An 18384-nucleotide genomic window follows, 5' to 3' on the forward strand; every position below is an offset into this window, starting at 1 on the left:
TCGGGAGCTGTGTCCCTGCAGGATTTTCGGAGTTTCTGTATTGACCCAAAAGCGGTCCAAAGTCCAACTCTGATGGACGAAACTCAGGATCTAAGGCACCATATGGGCTTAGAGCGATACAGTTAGGATCACCATCACCCAATTAACGTAGGTTTTACAGGAATGCAATTCAAATTCTGAGCATTTTAAGTCTTTAAGCTGTAAGATTAGATGGCGTGGTCACATTGCTGAATTGTTTGCGGTGAACCATTGCCCAGTTGGACTGCGGTTCTTCGGTTTGATATTGACGGCATTTTATTGTTAATGTTTTGTCACATCTTTCCTCCAAGGACCAACCAAAGTGGACCTCTTTGCGTCTGACGGTGAGATGTTAATTCCTCAGAACTTTTTGAGGAGCCTTTACTCTAAACCTTTTCACCTGTGTAATCGCAGCCCTTCAAATCATTTTTAATAATTTTTCCAGAGCCTTCCTGGCTTTTCAGTAATCTCATAAAGTAAATTGGCCATGGACTAGACTTAACACCTTTTTGTCAAACTGTCTTCTAATGCTTCAAAGTTTAGTTTGCTGCCACTTAGCCTATGGTGTGTGTTATTAGATCCCATCTGGACCTTTGCGCGCTCATATTTTTGTGCTGTGTTAAAATTAAGTTTGGAGGGTAGCCTGTGGTACCAGGAGCAAGGGAGGAATGTTGGAGCTTTGTTTGATTTTCTAAATGTAGTGAATTATCTGTGACAGCCTGAAGCCTGTTGGAATGGTCTGATGGGATAAGTAAAGTTAGGATTAGTGATTTGTGCTCCTTTGGAGTGGCTCTCAGATTATGGCCAATGATTTACAAAGTTATTTTGTTGAATTATTTGTGATAACTAGATAAAGATGCAGGTAAGCCTACTATTTATCTTGCAAACTAACTTTATATTATAGCAACGTCTACAGTGTGTCTACAAACCACTGTCTTCTTATAAATAGTTTGAGGCCTCTTATTCCCAACATTTGTCTGTCTGGTGACATAAATACGTGGACATACGTAAGCCTGTATTCACTACCTGATACACTTTGTTCTTTATCTGCCACATTTTTTGTATGAGGTTTTCAGTTGAACATATAATCCTGTCTGAACAGGTAGTAGTGCAGTGATGCAGGCGCTAAGATCTGGTCATAATAGTTGTTAGACTTGATCTGATCTATCAAAAAAAGACCATTTTGTATTTAACAATGCTGTATGTACTCTTCCTTTGGGACATGTCAGGCTGCTAAAAAATATTAAAATCAGTTCCCTGACTCACTGCATATTGCTCAACCATGTAACACAGCAGCACTTAGAATTTTGTTTACTACTGCAACTTCAGCCACAGTCTACTTTTTGTCCGACTACACATGTCTTCAGTAATCTGCTTGGCTTCTTTTTCCTTTTGTTATTATTATTTCCATGTCTTTCTGTTTTAGTATGAGTAGTGAAAATTCAGCACTCTGTGTTGTTTTGACAGGTGCGTCTGGATTTTATCTGTTAACCTGAGAAACACGCAGTGTTTAAGGGGGGCCTAAATTAATGATCTTGTTGGCTGTTTTCACCTATGTGAATTCTCTGCAATTGCTAAAATGAAAGATAATAAAAAAAACAAACGGCCCACAGTTTGATGAGAGGTTTTTAAAAAATCCTGGATCTAATTAAAATTCTTAACATTCCACTCATAGCTCAGGTTATGCTCAAGGTCTTCATGGACTTAAAGTCCTTAGTTTCAATAAACTTATATAATCCTGTTTTACAAAACACAGCTGGGCATGCACCTCGTACATATGTTTCCTCTGCCAGGATCAAATTTTATATGGAACAACATATTGTTTGCTGTTGAAGAACCAGACACATTGCAAAAATGTCCCAGTTCTTACACGCTGTGATAAATCACCTGCAGGTAAACAGGTTTTACCAATTATTGAATCCTTTGTTTGACAACACTGTGGGTTTGATTTGACTGTTTTAGGATTGCTCAACTTCTGGACCAAATATAATTCATAGAGAACAGGATTATTTATTAAGGCAAAAGTTCAAGATTCAGAATAATTATTGATTAGGCAGAGAAGAAATGGGTCAGTGTGTGCTCTTTGATGTAAATACCAATAACATTAAAGTAAGATGTAAAACATTGTTATTGTAAATGCCTTACTTTTAATGTTAGGACAGTTTTCAGGCTCAAAGTTAAGAACTTCAGTCTGACTACAGAGGAGCACAAATTTTAAAAAGTATTTGACTTCAGCTGTCAGTACTTGACAGTTTTTTATTTACTTTTTGCTAAAATTCTTATTTTTAGGTGACTATACACTAATGAAAACATACCTATGAATATAATGTTCCATTTCTGCCAATAGATCCTCCTAAATGTTACACACTGGACCTTTTTAAGTGCCAAAGTGGTTCAAGTTTATCCTGAGGCTGAATGTCTGTACCAAATGTCATTGCCAAAGAAACAAGCTATGCAAAGGTCAAATTTGGGCAAGTTTGTTTATGTGGTTGCTGGTGTCTTGTCAAACAGCAATGAACAGTGTCAATTAAAGGTGCAGGCAGTGCCTAAAACCATACAAGAGGTCTGAGTTCAGTGCCCTGTCAGCAAGCTACACAGGACATCTGTCAGCAGAAAAGACACATTCCTTACCCTCATCGCCACCACATCCTTCCCTTCATGTCCCACAGAGAGAAATGAGGCTATTTCTGAGGCTACTCAGGCATCCAGGATGGCTGCAGTTTGACTGATTATAGCCTGGAGGAAGATGGTAAACAAAGGACGTGGTATGGCTCATGCTGATTGGGCTGCCATGGTGAAAGATGCTTGGCAAAGTAGTATGAATCTCCTGCTTTGATGTTGTGTGTGAACACCTTTATTTTCCCTTCTGTTTTCTTTTATGTTGTGACTTTACCCTTTTTGTTTTTTATATTTACATTCTTAAAATATGTTCTTCTTGTGGAACCATGCCTCCTGTTAGGTTTGTGGAATAAAAGCCAGATTACTGTGTAGTCCTAGGCTCTCTTACAGATGTCCTGACAAGTTGTTTATTTTGAAGTTCATTTGTTTGCACGAACTGTATGTACAACAATTTGTAGCAAACAATAAGTACCGCACAGTCATCAGGTTTTGGACTGAGCATTGTGGTCTTTCTTAGGCCGAGATAAATGTGTTTAAAGGAAGTTTCTGCCTCAGTTGTACTGATCAGTTTAGTTTATACTCTCTCCTTTGTACTTCTGAATTATTGTTGACTCTCTGAATATTTGAAGCTACAGTTCACCATTCCTGCTTTCTTATTCTAGACAACTTACATGTTCTCCTTTTTTATACAATTTTGTATTTTATTATTCCATATAACCAGGTGAAATAGTCCATCTCTGAGTATTGTAAAACTGATAACCTGATTTTATATAACGAAGTTTAAATTTCCCCACAATGCGTAAAGGGTAAATCTGGTGAAGACGAGAAGTAAAACGGTGTGTGTTTTGTGTCAGTTTGTGTCCATCTTAAACACTGTAACTACTGTAAATGCATCAGTCTGTGATTCTGTTTCTCTACAAATACATTACCATATCAGGACGAGCTCAGGAGTCTAGCCAGGCATCATAAAAAATCTCAGTGCGCCCTGCCTTAACCCTGCCTTAAAATTGGTATTGAAGAAAAATGAAAACGGGCTTTGATTGGAGCTATCTGGGCTCTGGTTCTCTGTGCTGAGGATAAAGGCCGTATAACACGTAATGGTCTGTAAATGTACACATACCTCTCTAGTTAGGTCATACAGCCCCCTCTCACAGGTTGACTGGAGAACTGATAATCAGCTGCAGAGCTTGGCTTTTGTGTGTTAATGTGCCAACTGCCATGGAGAGTTCTCGCTGCTTTTCTATCCACACTTGATCCGTGCTGTCTCGCTGACTTTTATCTGACTTTCTTTGTCAGTGTGAGGACAGCACTGACCTTAACGCATGCTATATCTGACACTTCAGACACCTTTCACTGTAGCTGTGGTTCTGTCAGTTTGATATCTTATATTCAGTGGGTCTTCTCTGGAGATACACAAGCAGTTGCTGACTTCACTGTACTCTGTTCATTGTACTTCCCTTTGACAGATGTGTTATTCCAGGTGTCTTCCCTCAAACAAACACAATATGGTTTGTTTTTACATCGTGCCACTGGCTTAGACAGCAGCTTTTTGATGTATTTTTATAGCGTTTGATCTTTTTCCTTAGATACTGACCTTCCTGCTGTTAACTTTGGTAAACAGTGTGTTTCTTCTGTCACTGTTACCCTATAACATTTATTAAGAATGTCAACAAGAGACTGGTGGCTTTTTGATGCATTTTTTTTCAAATAGCCCTTTAGCATTTTTTTCTATATAATTATGTTCCCCTTGGTTATGATAACTCAACTGCCATGAGTCCAAGTTATAGTTTCTAATATTCATTCATATATGAGAAAATATTTAGCTGTGAGATCAAGATGTAGCATTTACAACGTACTAAAACTATATACAGTAGGTTTTTCTGTTAACTGTTTCCTGTTCTGAAGATGCTCTGTAATAGACGACAACATGGGTCTAAATACCACAGGTTCTTTTTCTTGCCTCATCAATACACATCGGGGACTTTGTATATTTTGGAGGGATAAAAACAAGACAGGAATCAGATCTAAAACACAGTCACAAGTGAAGTCCACATTAGAAGAATCGGCACCATGATAGACTTACAACCTAAAATAAACAACTGGGTTTTGCTTATCATAAGTTATAAAGTACTGAGAAGCAGTAAGTAGCACCAAGGTTAGACTGTGTGAGGTTACCTAATCTCTTAAAGCACTGGTCGGAACCTCTTGGACATAAGAAGTCTTTTGGCACACACTTATAAACTGTATGTTCTCTATGTGCTGGTGGTCAAATGCAAGGCCAGCAAACTGCTGTGAAATAAAACGTTTGTGTTAATATCAAACTGTGTGCAATGTTCAAAAATTAGTAAGCTAAATTAACTCCCGCTACTCAAGTCAGCTAACATTTGACTCTTTTTGTAGCATGTTATATCCTAAATTTACTCTTCTGCAGCACTTCCTAAGTTTGATCCAGAGGCTCAATATATTATTGTTATGGAAACAGATTGGCTGGCAGGAGCTTGATGCCATTGTCACAAAGTCCTGTATCATGGCAACTCAATCACTAACTAGCTTGCTCGTTGGCAGAAGTTGGCTTCCGGAAGTATGTTCGTATCTCTGTTAAATTTCTCCGTCTAATTCTTGGTTTTCCATCTGCTGTGTTTATGTTCCAGGTTGAGGAGGGCAGCAAGGCGGCAGCTGTGAGTCTCCAGGTGGGAGACGAGCTTGTCAACATCAACGAGATTCCCCTGAGTGGCTACAGACAGGAGGCAATCTGCCTAGTGAAAGGCTCCCACAAGACCCTCAGTCTGGTGGTGAAAAGGTAGGTAACCAATCCCCGGTCCCCTCCCGTGCCCTCTCCTCCTACATCTGCCGCTGTCACAAGTGTACCACCCCCTCAGCCTAACAGGTCACCATGGTTACATTTCCAACAAACCAAGGTGACGGAGGAGTGGAGACAGAGGATCCTGGCCCTTTCAGCTGTTTGTCTGCGTAGTGTGTCTGTAGACTAGCCTGCATTTGTGAGATTTTCTAAACTGTCCCTGTTGAGTTCTTGGTAGCTAGATGGTCCCCATTTTGCCAGGGTTTACTATGTTACAGTCAACAGGGCTTCAAGGTTTGTGACACAGTTTGTTATCAAGTTGAAAGAAGGAAGAAAGGTTGCAGATGACATCATGTACTCTGTTAGAGCCCACACAGGCAGGTGTAGGAGGGGCAGACAAGGGGAAGTTTTGATGCAAATGACTCTATATGGCTCTGAGATTTTTTTTATCAGTCAGTTGGTTTCACGCCCTCAGTGATAAGGCATTTGCATTGTTTTCTTTGCAGCACTTCCACCACCTATGACACTCTTTCTTATTGACCAAAGAACCGACTGTTGATGAGCAGTAAGCCCACAATTAATGGCTACATTCACTCCTTTTGTCATAAGCCAGTTCTTGTGACTCCAAGGTATTGTTAAGTATTCATATCTTGTTCAACTGATGAATCATTTGTCAACTTAGTCCTGCAGGCCTTCTTACAAATGGCCTTGGTGTGTGTGTGTGTGTGTGTGTGTGTGTGTGTGTGTGTGTGTGTGTGTGTGTGTGTGTGTGTGTGTGTGTGTGTGTAACACTGGTGCCATTGTCTCTCTTTGCCGTCCGCATTTCTTTCTGTATTGTATCATATCATAACGTAATCCCTGAACAAATCCTACCGTACAAGGAAGTCCACTCACCATTTATCTCTCCACAAGGACGTGGCTGTGTGTCTCACTCATTGTGTTTTATTCTCTGTAGACATGTCTATAATAGGACCTGGAAACAAGGATGCATTACTGTCTGTAACACCCTGTGTCTATTTAATTACTTACACTATTGTAGGATAACTTAAGGTCCGTGGACATAATGTCCTCAATCATTTTGTGCATCACTTAAAATCTGAATGTTTACTTATTTAGTCATGCCTACTTAATGTTATGAAAAACCAGGTTTATATGGGCTTTAGACTAACAATGACAATTCACAGTCCCATTGAAACAGCGGTGAGAGCGTCTTTAGCTTCTATAATGTGACATATGTCTGAGTGAAATGGATCATGTTGGAGGAGCATAGTTATTACGGGCTGTAGTTTGGTGGATATGGAGTGATGTAGAGTTGTAGAGAGTAATGAAGCTTTAGAGGACTGCCTGACCGACATTGTTAGCTCAACTGGTGGCAAAAGAGGGAGAAATTAATGAATTAGACTTCAACCACATTATTTGAAAGTGTTTTGTACACACCACCTGCTATGATATTGCTCTGCTAGCTACTACAAGCTAATGTCATGTACGCTTTTATATAATGGACGGTGTTCGATTGGACATTCAAGCCTTAGTTCAGGATGAGTCATCAAATATTTTAATGGATAACAGGAAAAGAAAAGGAAGTTTGATATACAAATGATTTCTCTGGCATATATTTTGCATATAACATTGAGGACAGAAATTGTACAATAAATGAACAGAAAATGGTCTTACTACAGTACCAATATTACTAAATAATTCTGTCTTGTATAACAGCTAACCACTTGCTTGCTAGCTAGCTAGTTTGCAAGCAAGTGTCTCTGTTTTCATATGATTCATTGCAGCGAAATGTATTTTTTCCTTTGAAAAGAAGTAAATGCTGGATAGACTGAACAACAGAAGAGCAGGAGGCGTTAGTAAATGTTCTGGGTATTGTCATTTCAGTATGCTTGTAATTGTAAATGTAGAAAGACATTTCCTTACCAGGACAAGTCCTATTGTTCATATTGTATGTTACACAGGACTTTTACTCCTATGAGACTCTTCCTTCCTTCTGCTTGTCTATGTTGATGAGTTTAGTTTGTTCTGACAGTCTGAAATAGCATCTCCAGTCAGTCATTTTTCAGGGCCACAATAACAAGTCTGTGTCTGATTTAGAATACAGCAAAGTGATAGTGGTTCATTACAGAACCTCAGAGCTTCAACCACTGTCCCATTTCTTCTTATCCAACTACATTCTGCGTGTTGTGTGGAAAGCTAGTATTTGGAAATGTTTTACATTGTAGCATTACACATTACCACCTGTACCCATACAGAGCCCTAATGTTTGACTGTAGCTTAATCTGTGCCTGAGCATGTAAGGTGTCAGCCATGAAACACCTTTCTTTTTATCTCAGGGATAATGTTGGATAGTTGAACAAGGATCAGGAAGCTGTCAGGACCTGCTCCTCTCTACAGGTGCGGTCTCTTTACAGACAGCACAGGGGAGGAGCTTCGTTTATTTTGCATGCAGTGACTAATGTGCGATTGTTGGTGTAATGTCATTTGGGGCAGGGGAAGGGGAGAGGCTTGTCACACATAGGTGTGGTTATCTGTGGGAAAGCATCTCGTCCTCTTTGCACATGCCTCGACAACTACTGTAAACTCTATGTCTCAGCTCTGGTATGTCAAATGAGGAATGTTTTACAGAGATTTTTACTTTTAAATATCACTTTATCAAACTAATTAAAACATATGCACATCAAAACCACAACCAGGGTGTGAGCTAAAGTTAAATTACACATTTTATTCTAAATTTGTTTAACACTTGCCAACACTAACTACCGCATGCACTCAAACACTATAATTGTCCCACATCACCACATTGCATTTTCATGCATTCCAGCTTTGCTATTGTTATGCCTTGCTCTTTATAAAATCTAAAAGCTGTAATTTGGCCAAATGTGGCGAATTTTACAAGTTTTATTGTAGTTAGTAAAATGTCACTTAACTATGTATGGACAGCCCTTGATGGCAGCTTTTCTGAGATCACGGAAACAAACAGCAAAGACAACACTTTGGTATATTTGGACCAGTGCAAGTTCTCAGAAACACAGATCATTTGAAACACCAATAGCTCTCCTGTGTTGCTTTGGACGCTCAGAGGTTGCAGATGAGGTTTTCACATTATTTTGTCTTCCGCTCTAGTTTAGGTCACATAGGATTTTATTTAACATCAAGGCCCCTGTAGTCTTGTTTGCCTTCCTTTGCCTTCCCTTGAGGCATTTGCTGTGCATGCAAGCAACAGCAGAGTGAATCATAAAACTTTACAACGTGAAGCTTGAAGTGTTTCATGGCATTTGGTTTCCCCCTTCTGGCATTGTTACAGAAGTACCACACTCACTAACATGCTTAATATTTTTTCACTGGAATACACGTTGTCTATTGTAGCAGAAGGTGGCTGCTGCTTTGTGTCCATCTTGTACTTTTTGCAACATCAAAAACAAGGTTTCCAATACCATTACACATCTACGCGGCTATTTTAGATGAGTTAGGCTCGTGTAAAGGTTTGGTGCACAATCCAATTATACCTGGAAAAGCTTATTGGCCTAACTTACAGTGTACGCATTCAGTAGGGGTTGCAGTGCAGTGGCTTACATTTTCCGGTCTTTGTTTTTCTAAATAAGCCTACGTAGTATGTTTGGAATGCTGTGCACTGAATTCTTGTGGTAAGGAGATTTATTAAAATTGTTTGGGTCTCAGCTGAGGAAATCATTGTTTAGAGATTTGATTGTAGCCCTGTCTTAACTGCACCCCTCTGTTTCTTTTTGGTCTGTTCCATTGCCAAGGTGAGTTGACAGAGAGTCACTGAAGTAGATGTCAGTAGCTTAACAGGAAGACGGTTTCAATCAAATCTTTTTGGTTTTTAAACCATACCGTCTAATCAAAGAAAATATGCACTTGCTTTGAGCTGTGATTGGTTTTTCTCAACCTGATATGAAGAAATGTTAGTTCCTAATGAACATTTCAGGAGGTATGTTAAACAAAATATCATTGTCAGACATTGGTGTTTTTAGCATTATTTAATTTTAGCATTTTCATTAATGGAAAAACAGTAATTTTTGCCTGTTGAGCCAGGCTTTATATGTGTGTTGTTTATGCGATAATCACCACTTTAGTGCTAAATACATTGTAACATCTATCTCATATTCAGTGGCCCACTCTCACCTCTAACATAGAAATATTTTGTCATCACATACTTTTGTTGTTAGGTTTGCTTTTCCTCCTCAGAGCATCTCATGGCTGACATTACATAAACATTTTAATCACCTCACAACAGTTTTGAGTGTTTTGTGCATGTTTGCTTGTGCTATTATATTAGATACGACACTTCTATGGATTGTTTGTGGTTGGCGTGTCATTTTGAGGGACTACAGCTAATTCTGTCAATATTTGTTGTTGTTGCTTGCCTTGCGTTTTGGTGTCTTTCACACTTCAGCTGTCAGACAGTTACAGGAGGTAAAGGAGAGACCCAACTGACAGGTGTTTGTTAGGGAATTTACACCAACACTCTGAGACACTAATTGCCCATGAACTGTAATAATGGACAGTTTAAGATGCAGGACATGGAGGACTTCGTTATAGTGATGTTGTTCAGACCCTCACCCTCAAACAAAAGGTTTCCAGGTGTTTCTGGGCTGTGGGTCAGTGCAGACAGCCGGTGACTTGACAGCTGGTATGCCACTCAGCCCAGGAATGTGCTGGTCATTACATGCTGCTCACGGTTCACCTCTCTCACCCGAAACATGACTGGTTTGATTGTAGGGTCCGCTGAAGAGGGCCTTTGTCAGACCCTCAGGGACCATCCACCGGCTCACCTGCAAAGTGCAGGTTAGGTGCATACAACCTCAGCATCTTTCTGCCCTATACTGTACACGATTCTGCACTGGTTTTGCCAGATGTTATACAGTGGTAAATGCATCCGAACCACACAGTGTATGGCTTGTTGTCACATGGTTTTTACTCTAGGAATCTCACACCTTGGTCAAATCAACACTTAGTGAGGAATTTGTTAAACTTGTAAATAAGACATTTGCTGTAGCTCACAATGAAAACCTTGTTTGGACTGTATGCTTGATTGCTTCCTTCACAATAGATCACTGTGAATTTTATTGCCTTCCTTTTTGGGTTGCAACCAGTCTTTGCTAATCTTCTTGCCTGTCACCAGACCTCTTGCTGTGCCAGAGCACTTTTTAATAAGAAAATAAAAACACTTGTTTGTCACTCCAGCAGGAGTGCTTTTCCCCATTTATGTCGTTATCTGAGTGCAACTGTTGAGACAAGTTTAATCTGTAAAGTTTTTACTATCAGTACAGTTATTGTATCCCAGTTTTGGATAAAGTCATGACCTTGAAAATTGGAAAAATAAAGTGCTTGTTGGACCATTTAATTTAAACTGCATGGCAGTTTGCAAGCTTGTACCATTAATTATTTCCAAAACAGAACCAGAATCAGTGGAGAATTCAAACATGAGACTATAACGTCTAATGTAAAATCCCAGGCACCTTTTGTCAAATAGAAATACTTAATTTAAAAGAGTTTGATGGAAAACAATATTGTATATGTGTGTATATGTCTATGTTTTCAGAATATTTCGCCAAAAGAAAGCAGTTAAAACTGTCTAGCACTGGCACAGTTACACCAATGCTGATTAGTATGCATTATCCTTGTAAATAAATAAATGTAATAAAATTAATTAAATTGGCATGTATCAGCATATGCATAGCAAGAAGGCAGAAGACCACACATGAACATGAAAATTATTTTGAATGTAAAAATAAAAGGGGAAAACACAATGTATGCAATCAGAATCAAGGGACACACTGATAATTAAACAGCAATTTTGTCATTAAGGATAATGAATTTGGATGGAATTAAACTAAACAGATCCCATTAAGTCATGATCTTTTCAATCCAACCACTAAATACAATCTAAATATATATATATATATATATATAGATGAGTAACAGTTGAACAGCTTAAACTAGCTGTTATTAGGTATTCATTTATGTTGTATTTATTTTATACATTTATTGAACTACAGATAACAATCCCAGTTAAACACAACTTGAAATAAAGAATACAACCATATGTGCTAAAGTCAGTAGTTTTGAAAACTAAGTTCTATTTTCCATGTGTTGCTGACATCCCCGCTTGGGCAGTTGCAATGCTCATTACCCGAGGTTTTCGGGAAACAGGGTGCCCTTCCACCCTAGAGAGCAACCTGTTGCCATAGTAATGGTAGAAATGCATGTCTGCCTCACAAGAGGGGAGATGGGAAGAGAAGGGTCCGGCATTTCATCCCATCATTAGCATATTAGCCCCTTAGAGCCAATGAGACGAGGAAAGGTACGGGAATACTCCAAGGGGACTGGCTGTGACAATAGCCCTCCTCCTTCTCCTCCACTCTTCCACCCCCTCTCCAGGGTAAAACCCCCGTAATCCCAAAGGAAATCTCCCCTCCGTCCAAACTAATTCGGCCCAGAGAACTTTTTAGTCATGGCCATTCTGTGTTGAATATTATGTATTTGAGTTGTCGGCAGGTTTGTTTGGAAGCAGTGGATCAGTGTTGGAGTTGTGCGATGATGCTGAGCGGCATGCGTGTCTCTTTATTTTGGCTTGTCTTTGAAGTGTCTGTGGAATGTGGTGCCTGACCAGCACACGGTCTGACTGGTCTCACTTCCAAATTGAGCTCCAGGCTTATATTATTGTATGGTCTTTTGGATTACACATTTCTTTTTTGAGTTCCTTCAACCAGGTGTTTGGTGAGTCAAAATGAACAGCATTTTAATCACTTTTGTATTTTAAACCTTTGACTTCTGTGTTTGAAGGCCGTCATACCTGCTGCCTTTTGTCTTGTTGTATGTCAGTGAATAACTGGGGGACATATTGGGGCCTTCTTTGCTTGGTTTTATGACCCTAATACTCTGTTATTGTTTCGATTGTTCTTGTCTTATCAGTCAGTATGAGGTTATCCATCATTTAGGTTAAGCCATGATCAGCAAGACTTAGCATTTCAAAACCAAATGCAAATTAATCTTTGAGGGACAGGCTTATAGGTAAAACAAAATCATCTGTGAATATTTTCCTTTACTATTACTAATTAATTGGCCATTAGTTTGTTTTGTGAGCTGTTTATTTTTGAATGTGGACTGGTTGGTACCGGATACATGAGATGGGGCTCCAAACTGATCACTCAGAAAACAATCTGTCCCCCTGCCCCCATTCCAGCCAACTGATTCACTTTCCTAGCATATCTGTGCTGGCCCAGCTGTAGCCCTGACGATAGGCCTAATAAAACCAGGTTCATTTGCATACCAATAGCAGGCGCCATGTGTGGCTAGCTCCTAGTGCCCTAGAAACACGGACTGTGAGGAGACGAGGAAGACTGAGCTCCATGCTGGCTTTTCTTTGTCCTCGAAATAGGCCTTAACTTTAATCCACAATTAATTTTGTGCAATTGTCCCACTTTTTTGAGCTTAACCAAATCTCTGTCTCAATCTGAAAATTCAAAATCTATAAAATTAGTGTAGGGTGTAAATGTAATAGCTTATGTTGTTAATTTCACCCTGTAGTTTGTTTTCAGGTTTCCATCTGAAGGAAGCTGTTATTTGGACCTCTTGTCATCAGATCATTGAAGGCCTTTAGACAAGGTGACTAAGGGTGCAGGACCTCTTGACCTCATGGCTTTGTAGGGCAAGTCTTGAGTCCAATGAGAACGTAAGCAAGCAAAGCTTTGTCTAAAACTCTTGACCAGTATAACACCAATGTTTCACAGGTCCCTCTCAGCAAAACTAGTCACAGAGGTCTAACATATAATACTAAGCTGAGGCTAACCGTAACAATTTAAAATTCCACTTAGATTATATGTTTCTTTGAAAGATGTCAAAAGCTGATGCATAAAACGTAACCAAAGGAAAAGTTTTTCAGGAAATAAATGATCTTGTGGATGACGAATTTCCCTATAACCCTCCCCATTTAAAAATTGTACACACAACTACATTCATGCCACTACAGGTGTAATAAACGTCTACCAAAGCCCCTTGTGCCTATCAAATGATGTAAGTTTGAAATGATCAGGGATAGAGAGGCTGTCTGGGAGGCAGACAACAGCTTGGGTTGAGGGGTGATGTGGCTGATCTGATTGTGTAAGAGATTCTCTGTTCTGTTAAGCCCCCATGCCCCATGCTGAGCTTGTGTTTCCCCAGGGACCATATGGCAAAGTCTGATCTCAACCAGCTCACCTCAGCTATGTACTGTTTAGATAATGAGCCTAATGAGAGATGAGTAAAGTTGTGTCTGTTTCACTCTGGAACTGACTGCGTTGTAGGTCCGTCATATAGGGGTTTTCTCATATTTCTCAACTTCCATGGTTCTCAAAACTGTGCCATCATGAGCATGCATTCGTTTGACCAGGAGAGGGGGCTATAACACCATGTATCAACAGACATTTACACTAGTGTAGACTGCATATTACTGTCCTATGAATTATGAACACTGTGATAATTCAGCTGGATCTAAAGAGATTTGGAGAACCTTTGTCCTTGTGAGATTTTGAGACACTGACCTCCCCAACTCACTAAGATGTTTTCTGCAGTGCTGTGGTGTGCACAAACTGAATGTCAGGTGGTGTTTGTACTGTCTGCTGTGAGTCCATTCAATTGTTGGTGAGCTCTTAGTATGTGTGTTCCTCCCCCTGCTGCCCAGGAATATGAAAATGGTGGATATTGTAACTCAGAAAATGCCCTCAGAGAATGACGTGCATGTGGCAAGAAGCTTTCTTACGAAGATTTTGCGAAGTTCCATGAGGTACGGTTCTGTGGCTTCATCGTAATCAGTAGTACCTATTCCTTTGTTCCACTCCCTGACCCATAATCATGTTAATCATTCATCTAGTAATAACATCATCTTCATTCCTCTCATAGAAACTCTGTACCATGGGTTTTTGCCTGCCCTCATTGGCATGTCTCTTTGGATTGTCTTGTGGTTCATGTCATTAGATAAATGAAATGCATCCCATTCGTAACTCATGCAATATACTGTCTGTCCATGACATGTATACACATGTTTGTGTGTCTAATATTGAATATTGATATTTCATTTGTGTATGTAATTTATGCTGATATGTTCTGTACACCTTTTCCTGACACGCAATTCAGAAAGAATCGCTTTAAAGGGTATGTTTCGTATGCATACAAGTGTATAAAGTTTTTGATTAAACAGAGACGTTGATTAAAATCCTCTGAAACAGTTTCTAACTGTGAATGTTGGAAATCACTGCCTTCATATAGATGCAGTAAAACAAGTCCATTTTCTACTTGCAGTACGAGTTGCAGTAGTAGCAACAGTATGTGTGCAAGCACATACTGTTTTGCATAAGGGGTTGGTCTCTAATCCAGCCTGTGTTTTTTTTTTTTTTTTTTTGTCCTCTCTGCAGGCGGAATGAACCCATAAGCAGGCCTCACTCCTGGCACTCCACCAAGTTCAACGAAAGCCAATCAGAGACTGCCAAAACGCAGTCTCCTCCCACGCCAGTCTGGCACACCAGATATGATGCAAGGTAACTCTTGGATCTTGAAGTTTGCCTCTTGAGTCTCAGTGTTAGATATCAAGCATTTTAAATGAAAAGTATGTGATAATGCTGTATGCTTATAAGAGGGGTTTTCCAGTATATTTACAATACTCAACACAGCTAACAGCTCTAACCCTTTAACAGCTTTGATTTGGGTTGTTCTACTACAGTTTATATCTTGTCATCTGTTGAATTGAACTGTGCTGATACAATGATAATTAATTAAATAAAAATGTGACAGAATTAGATACCGTAATTCATTTTTGCAAAAGGTTGATGTTTTTATTTTCCTTTGCTTTAACGTCCAGCTCATCCTCAACTGATCTCTCCTCTGGCTGGGAGCAGACCAACCTGCGCAGAGTCTCCGACCAGTTCAGTTCTCTTGGCAGTATGGACAGTCTAGAACATGTCTCACACCCGTACCCTGCCGGTCAGCTGTCACCTGCCAAGTCCAACAACAGTATGGAGCATCTTGGAGGAGGAAAACGAGACTCAGCCTACAGCTCCTTCTCCACCAGTTCTGGCACACCAGACTATACCCTCTCAAAGAGCAATGCTGCCTCGACAGAGAACATGCACTATAAGTTCAGTCAGTGGGATGCAGGAGGAAAGCACAACAATGGCAGAAACAGCCAGAGCCTGACTGAGGGAGTCAAACAGGACGATAGAGTGGCGTACTTCCAGATTCCAGGAGTTAGTGCAGGCTGCGAGGGTCCACAGGCTGAGGACTTGGCTGGCACCCGCCATTCCACTTCAAGTAGAAGCAGCTTTGGACCTGTTTGGCATGTCCCTGAAAAAAAGAAGACTGCTTCCCCCTCTCCTCCCCCTCCCCCTCCACCTGCACGCAGTGACAGTTTTGCTGCAACTAAGGTTCATGAAAGAGGGCTCGTCATAGCTCACCCTGAAGGACCTGAATTACATGCCCCCTGTAAGGCCTCCACTGAAAATCGCCGCAGCCACAACCTATCCCCGAAGAATGACAGCGACAGTTTTTACACTTCATCTGATAAATCAAATAATAACCAGTTAAACTCAAACAACCAGTACTCATTGTCGAGCAGTGATGTTCATCAAGGCCAGCCCTACCATCAAAGACACCATAGTGACAAAAGCACTTTTTATTCTCAGCCCTGGGCTACGTCTGTACCAAAGCCACAGAACGTAGGTGGCTACTATTGTAGCATGCAGGAACTGCCTACTAACGGTTCTGCACAACACTTTGGTCAGAACCAGAGAAGGAACTTAAGCACCTCCCTGTCAACCACAGCCACTGACCAAAACACTGACGGCAGTGGACAAAACCGATACTACTGTGTCACAACATGTCAGCCCGTGCAGCCTAACCCCCAGCCCTTGTCAGGAAAATCCGAGGACAGGAAGAGTGTCACAGGCATAGACTTGGCACAGACTGGAAATGAGCAGAACTCTCTTAGCCCACAAACAGTCACCAAAGTAAAGTATCATCTGCCCCAACAGCAGCAACACACCTCGCACATTAAAGACAGTAACGGATACAGCAAGCACCAAGTTACTACTGTGTTAGAAACCTCTGTACCTAAATCCAGCTCTGATGATAGGGGAGGCCAGAGAGGACACAGCAGACAGTCTGAACAGCGGAGGTCTCTCCCACTGCAGCATCGAGAGTTACCCCAAGACATCAGACATCACAACCAAGTGAGCAACAAGATCTGCCCCCAGGCAACTCCCATGCTTCACTCTCTATCTATGGATGCCGCTGGCCAAGAGCGAAGAGGCCCAAACTCTGAGGAGTTCCTTGAAAGCATGCAGATGAGACGCAGTGACCGCTTTGCCACCACGTTAAGGAATGAAATCCAGATGAGAAAGGCCAAGCTGCAAAAGAGTAAGAGTGCAGCTGCCCTTCCTGGTACTGAAGGTGAGGCTGAGAACGATCAGCATATCTGGAAGTCCACTGAAAACACCACCCCGACCTCTGCTGATGGCTCCTTCACCAATACCTACAAGGTTAATCTGAAGGAAGCACAAGCAAGGGTGCTCAAGGCTACATCATTCAGGAGAAAAGACCTGGAGCCTGTCTTACTGGAGCACCCTGCAGCTGAAGCCTTACCTAACTACCCATCCTCAGCACTGACCCGTAAAGATGTCACCCCTCTGCCAACTGTCTCAGAGTCTGTAATGAGTAAATCGGGGCCTGCCAGTGGTCAAGTAACTCGCATTGGTGGTCGAAAGCGTTTTCCTGCAGAAAAGAAGGTGAGGTCTTTCTCTGAGCCAGACAAAATCCATGAAGTTGGCGTGAAGGAAGATCTCCCTCGCAATGAATATGCAAGTTCCTCACTAGACCAGCAGAAGCTGTTTAAAGAAGGTGGGAGACCAGCTTTCCCCAATCACATTCCCCCTCAGAGCTATACTGAGAACCCCACAGAGGCCAAGGCTCGAGGTCTTGCCACAACCAGCGAAACAGAGGACACAATGAAAGGCATCAGGAGCAGAGAATACACTGACAAGGTCCAGGGAGGTCCTTACTCTGCACACAAGCTGTCCATCTTAGACCAGCAAAGACTGGGCACCTTCGCTGAGTATGAGGCAAAGTGGAATATACAGAAAAAACCTCCAGAAACAAGAGCCTCTGGACGGTACCGCTCAGCTGATAACATCCTGGATCCAGGACCAGAGGAGAGAACCAAAACCACCTGTTTCCATGAGCGATCTCGATCATCCCCTTCAGCTGATCTGTACGGACAGGTGAGGCACAGAGTCTGATTGTTTGTAATCTCAAAATGATTTGAACAAACACTTGAAATAATCAAAAGAATGAGAAGTCTCTTGGTTGTAACTTGTTTTAGTCACTTAGATGTTCTATACAGCACTCAATGTGGCTTTACATCTGACTAAGACAAACACACTGACTAAAGTAAAAGGAACAAAGGAAAGAGCCAAGTCAAATATTAATCCATGTTTGTTCATATGACACACCCTTAACTTAAGGAAAAGAGAGGGGCATCAACCCGCTGGTTTCTTTTTTCACTATTGAAAAACCAGGAAGCTGCAACATGAGTTGGCTGGAATAATTAACAAAAGACAAGAACTTGGCTCTTTGGATCATTGGAAGCCTCATTTCTGTGGATTCTTTCAATGGTTTTGCATTTACGGATACTGTGTTTCTTCAACTTTTATTTACAGAAGATTCAAGTTCCTGCAAGAAAGTCAGAGACAGAATATTCCCACACAGAGAGTAAACCTGCTGAACCGCTCAACGCCGCTACAGGGTGAGTACATTTCCTTTGATATATTCCCTACTACACCAATGTCTTTCGCTGTGGGACTACTATCTGTGTCCAGTATGCAGTGCAGTATACAAAAACAAAAAATAGTACCTTTGCATTTAATATTCGATTCTAGGGATTGCCCATGGATAAT

At 40.9% G+C, this 18384-nt stretch overlaps 1 protein-coding gene across 4 annotated transcripts in view; it reads left to right on the forward strand.

The window, feature by feature from the left end:
* The window catches only part of shroom2a (shroom family member 2a), a 31496-nt gene that overhangs the window by 4595 nt on the left and 8517 nt on the right, over nt 1-18384 (forward strand). The window contains exons 3-7 of one of the 4 annotated variants that reach the window (XM_051375815.1): nt 5289-5437; nt 14124-14225; nt 14854-14976; nt 15297-17709; nt 18148-18233. In XM_051375815.1, coding sequence (XP_051231775.1) covers nt 5289-5437; nt 14124-14225; nt 14854-14976; nt 15297-17709; nt 18148-18233 — 2873 coding nt within the window. Of the gene's footprint in view, nt 1-5288; nt 5438-5980; nt 6067-11797; nt 12182-14123; nt 14226-14853; nt 14977-15296; nt 17710-18147; nt 18234-18384 lie in introns of those variants that run through there. The other 3 variants (XM_051375813.1, XM_051375814.1, XM_051375812.1) reach the window with 3 other exon arrangements.

Source organism: Dicentrarchus labrax, unplaced genomic scaffold, assembly GCF_905237075.1.
Source record: "Dicentrarchus labrax unplaced genomic scaffold, dlabrax2021, whole genome shotgun sequence".
Taxonomy (NCBI): Eukaryota; Metazoa; Chordata; class Actinopteri; family Moronidae; genus Dicentrarchus; species Dicentrarchus labrax.